This window comes from Fukomys damarensis, unplaced genomic scaffold (assembly GCF_012274545.1).
Source record: "Fukomys damarensis isolate Sample0158 unplaced genomic scaffold, DMR_v1.0_HiC HiC_scaffold_27, whole genome shotgun sequence".
NCBI lineage: Eukaryota > Metazoa > Chordata > Mammalia > Rodentia > Bathyergidae > Fukomys > Fukomys damarensis.
Window position 1 is genome coordinate 26,925,357 of NW_022900939.1, and position 7,127 is coordinate 26,932,483.

General features: G+C 41.0%; 1 protein-coding gene across 16 annotated transcripts in view; it reads left to right on the plus strand.

Annotated features, from left to right (window-relative positions):
* Window positions 1-7,127, plus strand: part of Cdc14b (cell division cycle 14B) — a 71,278-nt gene that overhangs the window by 44,010 nt on the left and 20,141 nt on the right. For 15 of the 16 annotated variants that reach the window (XR_777025.3, XR_777024.3, XR_777026.3 and 12 more), the window contains 3 exons: window positions 3,576-3,714; window positions 3,874-4,033; window positions 4,668-4,765. Coding sequence is in view for 12 of the 16 variants with exons in the window: in XM_033756501.1 (XP_033612392.1) it covers window positions 3,576-3,714; window positions 3,874-4,033; window positions 4,668-4,765 (397 nt within the window). In the remaining 4 variants the exon portion in view is untranslated. Of the gene's footprint in view, window positions 1-3,575; window positions 3,715-3,873; window positions 4,034-4,667; window positions 4,766-6,620; window positions 6,713-7,127 lie in introns of all 16 variants that reach the window. The other variant, XM_010607629.3, reaches the window with a different exon arrangement.

A 7,127-nucleotide genomic window follows, 5' to 3' on the forward strand; every position in this document is an offset into this window, starting at 1 on the left:
CAAAAAAAAAAAAAAAAAAAAAAAAAAAAAGAATTAGCAGCAGTGGTATAAACAGTTGTACAGTTGAAATAGCAGTATCCTTTCCAGTAGTCAGAAGCTGGGATGTTCCAGTTCAGGTGTGTATCAGTGGAGGAAAGGATATGCACAGTGTGGTACATTTACAGAAGGGAATGTTATACACCCTCAAAGCAATTCTGATCTATTATGTGGAGGAACCTTGAAGACATGCTAAATGAAGTTGGCTAGTCAGATGAAGACAGATGTTTTAAGATTTACTCACATGAGGAAATTAAGTAATCAAGTTCCATAGTGAGACATAGTAAAACTGTAGAGTGTGAGGGACTAGAGGGGTAGTTAATAGTTAAAGTTTTCACTTTGCAAAATGACATAGGTTCTGGAGATTGATGGTAGTAATGTCTGTACAGCATTGTGGATGTACATTGAACTGCACTTGTAAAAATGGTTACACTTACTCCCAGCTATCAATTCTGAAGAAAAGCAGGCCATTGAACTTGTCATAGTATTTGAAACACTTTCTTAGAAATGTTCAGTAAGCTAAACGAGAATATAGATAACTAGATGAAATCAGAAAAATCAGACATGAAAAAATGCTAAGTTTTATGTCTGTCTTACTCCTGTTTTAAAAAGTCATTCAGACAAAACCCAGTATTGACTATTTCTTTTTTTATTATGTGAAACTCTTGATCTTATTCTTAGCCAGGGTACTTTTGTGTCCTTCGGGGGGACATTAATACCTGGAGACTTTTGTTTTTTCTGACAACTTGGCAGGAACTATTGCATAGCATCTAGTGGATAGAGATGGAGATTCTGTTACACAGTGTACAGGATTAGCCAGCCCTCAACAAAGAACTGTCCAACCTGAAACATAAGTACTGTCTGTTGAGGCTGAGAAACCTGCAGACCGAAGATCAATTAAAGGAGTATTTGGTAATGATCAGAATTTTTTTGTTTTCAGAAGAAAAGTCATGACTTAAGAAAACAGGATTGTGCATTGAAAATTGAAATTCATTAAGATTGTAGTAATAGCCTGGGTGTGTTATGTAACTGAATGTATTTTCTTGGTTCTGGAGGCTGGCAGTTGAAGGTCAAAGTATCATCTGGACTGGTTCCTGGTGTGGCTTCTGTCCTTGACTTGCCCAGATTGCTTATTGCCTGTGTGCTCTGTCTTGAAGTCTCTCTTTTTTCTTACAAGGACACCAGTCCTGTTGAATTAGGGCCCTACTTTATGACCTCATTTAACTTTATTTAGTTCTTTCAAGGTCCTATTTCCAAAGTCATTTTAGGGGCCGGGGATTTAGCTTAGTGGTTTCACTGCCTGCCTTGCAAGTTCAAGGGCCCGAGTTCAATCCCTGGTACCAAAAATAAATAAATAAATACGAACCAAAGTCACTTTAGGAGTTCAAACATCAACTTGTGGATTAGGGAGAGAGGCACAGTACAGTCCATATTATTCTGTTCTCTGGTCCCTCCAAATCCTCGCCCAAATTCTTGTATAGAAAGTACATTCATCTCATCCCAACAGTTCCAAAAGTCTTAATCCATTTCAGAATCAGTTGAACATCAAGTCCAAAGCCTCATCTAAATATCTTTGAAATTGGGTACAAGTGAGAGTTGAAGTGTGATTTATCCTGAGGTAAAGCTCCTCCCCAGCTGGGGACTTGGGAAACCCAGATGAGTTATGTGCTTCTGAGGTACAGAAGTAGAATAGGCATAGAATAGACACTTGTTCCAGAAGGGAGAGCTCAGAAGAGGTTAATAGCTCTCCAGCAAGTTGGAAGCTTCAACAGGCAAATAGCAGTAGATAAAGGTTAGAAGTAGAGTGCTTCCTTGGAATGAGGTTCTAGGTTCGATTTCTAGCTCCTGTAAAACAAAAACAATCCTTATCCCTCATAAAAGAATCTTCTTTGGCTTGATGTTCTGCCCTCCAGTTCTCTTGAGTTGGTAGTCTCCACCCTGAGGCCAAGGAGCCTGCTGCTGTCACCACTGGAGGTGACCCACTTGTGAAACCAGCAAGGCCACAGCCTTGTTCTAGGCTTCTGAGCTCTGTGGTTTGGTGGCAGTGGCCACCCTGTCATTCTCTGAATTGCTCTTGAGGTCATAGCATTGTTGTCAGAACTTTGAAAACCTTGCCAAGCATCATGGTGCATACTTAAAATCACTGCCAATCAGGAGGCTCAGACAGGAGAATCACAGATTCAAAGCTAGGATGAGTGATTAGTGAGACCCTGATTCACAAATTTTAAAAGGAGCTGGGGATGTAGCTCTGTGTTGGAACCTTGCCTAGCATTCATAAGGCCCTGGATTTACTCTTCTGTAGTGTAAAAATGAAACAACAACCCACCCAACCTTTCTTCATTTTATCGCATTTCCATCTCTTATAGTCTAGATGGCCACTGTCTGTGCTGATACCATCCATCTCTATTCTTGGCTTCTGCTAACAGCTGGTTTAATCTGTGGGCATCTCTCTGTGAAGCAATTGCCCCGACACACCCTTGATGTTCTTTCTAGAACTTGCCTGCCTTTTTTGTGGTTAGGGGTGTACTACTGAGCATTGTCTGAATCTTTAGTTTCTGGTTCCTTTTTACTTACTAATAATTTATTTCTTCAGTTCACTCGGCCCTTTTGCCTTTTACTATAATCCATGAGGAAAAATCAAGGCTTTACCTTCTAAACTTTATTTATACATCATTGCTAAATAATCCAAGGTATTATTACTAACTCTGTCTTCCACAAAACATTAGAACACAAATCAGCCAATTTCCTTGCCTCGTTTTTACAAGAATTGCCTTTCATCTAGTTTCCAGAAGTGCTTGCTTTCTGCCTACCTGAGATTGCACCAGAATTACCTTTAATACCTGCATGTCTGGCACCAGTCCCTGCAAGTCTGTCTAGACTTCTAACATATGCAACGGAGTCCTTCTAGCCTGTATGACGCCCAACTCCAAAGTCACTTCCACATGATTACATTTTTGTCACAACAGCACCCCTTGCCCCAGTCCACTGTGCATTGGTGGGCATCCTGGAGAAAGACAGAACTAATCAATTGTTTAATGTACACGTGGAAGGGGTGGGGACTCAGTGGTGTGGAGTCTCATGTTTCCCAGTGTGTGTTGGCTGCTGGATGCACAGGAGAGCCCATGGCACAGGCCCTTGGGTCGGGGAGTCTGCACTAGAAGCCCATCTTCTCTTGGAGCTGGTCCTTATTGTCTCATTCAGGCCTTCTTCTGAGTGGATAAAGTCTACTCACGTGGAAAATTCACCAGTTCAAATGTTCAGAGAATCTGAAGACGTCTTCCAAATTGACACAACACATAAAATTAACCATCACAGGAGGTCATGACAGTCTAGATAGGAGGAAAGAAGGGCCAGAGAGTGGGGTGGAGAGAGAAGGGTTGGAGCATTGGGGGTGTAACTGAGTGGTACATGGCCCTTTAACCAACCTTGAGAAACACTGTTGATGGAGGCAGAATCATGGGAAATCTTTTTAGAAGCTCTTGCCCAGAAAGTTCTGGAGAACACCAGGCCTGGTGTCATTGGTTGGTCTGTTTTCCTAGCTGGCCTTGGTCGGACTGGCACCCTGATTGCCTGCTACATCATGAAGCACTACCGAATGACTGCAGCTGAGACCATCGCATGGGTCAGGATCTGTAGGCCCGGGTCAGTGATTGGGCCTCAGCAGCAGTTTCTGGTCATGTGAGTAGATGGAAGCTTTTGTAATTCCTCAGGGGAGCACAGTCTGAAGATGGATGGGAAGTAGCATTTTCCAGTAACAACAGGTAATGTGGTAGCAAAAACTTGTTTTAGTGCCTTTCTTTCTGGAAAGCTGTGTTTTGATATTGCTTACATGTCTAGGAAACAAGCGAGCCTCTGGCTGGAGGGTGACTATTTTCGTCAGAAGTTAAGAGGGCAGGAGAATGGACCACATAGAGCTGCCTTCTCCAAACTCCTCTCAGGTGTTGATGACATTTCAATAAATGGGGTCGAAAATGAGGACAAGCAGGAACCTGAACCGGTAATCAAACCACCCCATCACGCTGTTGTTTTTGCTTTAAATGCTGTTAAGAACCTTGTAGGGCATGGAAAAACTCTTAAGTAAAAATAATAAACACATTTTGAGGGACCATTGTTATAATTTTTTATATTTATAATCCTCTCTAGAAAGCTTACTTACAAGGGTTAAAACAAAGTTGTATACATAAAACTAAATGTTTTACTCCTTAAGCATGGGTGCAAATAGAAATCTAAAGTAGACTATTTATTCCTCTGTCCCCATCCCTTTTTCTCATTTACTAACAGTTGATTTAGAGAACTATTAGCTCTCAAACAGACCTCTTAAAAGATCAAGTCTTTAGAGGGTAGCAGTACTAAAAGAAGTGGGGGTGGTAAATGGTGAAATTTTTGAAAAATGAGTATTTTCAAACTGAGAGTGCATTAATCTATTTTATTGTCCTTATGTTTGATAAGGAGAGGGCAATGGGTTTGTGCCCTTGAAAACCAGCTTTGGTTGTTTTCAAATGTGACATGTAGGTTGGTTTGGAAAGGTGAGAAGTATTTTAAGAGGTCAGCAGAAACTAAAGCATCTGTATTCGTCCTGTGTTGAGAAGTAGAACTTGAATCACTGGCTCAGTATTTTTTTACTCACACAGTTCAGTGATGATGACGAAGTCACTGGAGTCACACAAGGTGATAGACTTCGAGCCCTGAAAAGCAGAAGACAATCAAAAACACACACTATACCCCTCACGTGAGTCTGGTTTCTTTTGTCATTGTTGGTCTTGTTTAATATGGGATCTATTACAAGCATTTTTTTCTGTGCCTTTTTCTCCAGAGCTGCCTGCCTGTTGTACCACTTTTCAGGGATTATGTTCTTTAAAATCTGGGGGTGCTCATCCCAGAAGCTCTCAACCATTCATTTACCTGTGTCCTCTGTTATAACCTCAGGAGCCATGATAGGCAGGAGAGCAGTGTTAGGGCGGTCAGCTCTCACATCCTCAAGAGGGTGACAGCAGACATAGGTCTCAGAATCTCAGATTTGATCATTGCTGTTCTTTAAACTCACTGCCATCTCACAGGTCGTCTCTGTTGAAATAGTACTTGTGACATGGTGCCTTTGTGTCATTACATTGTTTTGGGGCAGCAGTAATATACTGGTCTAAACCATATTTTTGTATAGTTGTAGAGAAGATTACTTTCAAGTTTTAAAAGAGGTTTAACATCAGAATAGGAAATTTTACAGTTATTATTAAGCAGGCTTATGTCCACATATACTTTCTTTTGTATATATGTCTGTTAATTTGGATTTGACCACATGAAATGTGCAGTATTGTGAGAGAAATGTGGAGAATAAAAACACACAGCTATGGTACTTTTGTCCTAGACTTTCTTTAGTAGGTACAGTAGTCCTACCCATGCCATTTGGATCCCTTCCTTCTGGTAACTCTCAGTATTTTTGTAGGTCCTAGGAAAAGGACTGGTGGAGAATAAGTCATTTTAATTCAGAAAACTGTGTAGCCATGCGTGCTGACGCACACCTGTAATCCCAGGACTCTGGGAAGCTGAGGCAGCATGATCTCAAGTTCAAGTCCCACATGGGCAATTTAGTGAGACCTTGTCTCAAAATAAAAAGGAATGGGGATATAGCTTAGTGCAGAGGCCCTGGGTTCAATTCCCAGTACTGATCAGAAAACAAAAAACTTGTATGTGGTAGGATACTGATGATAAAATAAAAACATTTATATTGGCAGAAAGTAGGCCTTTTGGTGTCTTCTCATCATGTAAAGTTGTGAATTAGAATTACACACAAGACATGCGTGCCGCCCTGGGAGGTTCTTCAAGAATCCAGAGTAGAGGGCCAGGGATATAGTTCAGTGGTGCCGCTACCTACCTCACAAGTGCAAGGTCCTGAGTTCGATCCCCATACAAAAAAAACAAAAACAAACAAACCAAGAATCCAGAGCAGAGAGTCTAGTTTCCTGATTTGAGGTCGGGCCATGAATATCAGGCATCCATGTTGACTTCAGACCCTTAAGAATCCTATTTGCAATTTGGTGGTACTTTCGTCAACTAGACTCCTTTACAAATGGTATCTTAATATAATATATTGTGTATAAATAAATATGAGTACACTAAATAATGTGTTTTAACCTTAAATGCCCTTTAAAATTTTTGTGAAATTTTTAAATAATGGTTCAGAAATTTTGATTCAGAAAATAATCTTCCTGAAATTTAGGTAGTGAAAGCCTTGGAGCTGTGCCCGTCAGACTTTGCATTGGGGGCCTCTGGGAGCTTTATAAAGTGGAGTTTAGCAGTTAGAGTTGTTGGGTCTGAGATTCTGCATTTCTGTCGAACTTCCCCATACTGCAGATGCTCTGGCCCAGAGGCCCCTTTGAATTGAAAACCTTAGAAATTAAGTTTTGTGGGTTGCTTTTAACCATACCCAAATTTTTTATTTTAAGAAGTTGCATAATTGGTTTGTTTCTAGGTTGTTGACTTGTGTTCAGAACTCAGGTTAGAAGGCATGGGGAGAATTTTGCTTGGTCAAAAGCTCTTGCTAAGCTGGGCTTTCAGGAAACGTCCTTTAGTCACCTCTCTGCCCTCAGATTTCAGGTCACCGAGTCCTTCTTTCTGGGAAGGTTGAGATTTTAAGCTGAGAGGTTTGTGATAATATAAAAGGAGCAAGTGAAGAGTGAATGTAAGTACTTTTGGAACCTCTGATGACCCTAGATTCTTCACTCCCCAGATGTTCAGGTTTCCTGGGACAAAGGGCCCTTGAGAGAGCACCTGGAGTGCGAGGCCTCACCCACTGGTGTGAGGCACTTGCCTTCCTGCATAAGGCCCTGGCTACCATCCCCAGAACCCAAACAAATGCTAGAAAAGCCCTCTATGTCCTCATTTGTTTTCTACTTACTCCCCACCTTTCCCCCAGACAAGTAACAGAAGCTATGTTCTTGGCTATAATTCAGAACCAAGTAAGACAGTAAAAGTAACAAAACAATAACAACAAAAGAAGAAGGAAAGAAAAGAAGTTGTTCTCCATTCCTGTTTAATGTAATCTTGAAACAATAGAATTGCCTCCTTTCCCCACATACATAGCTAATAAACTCTTT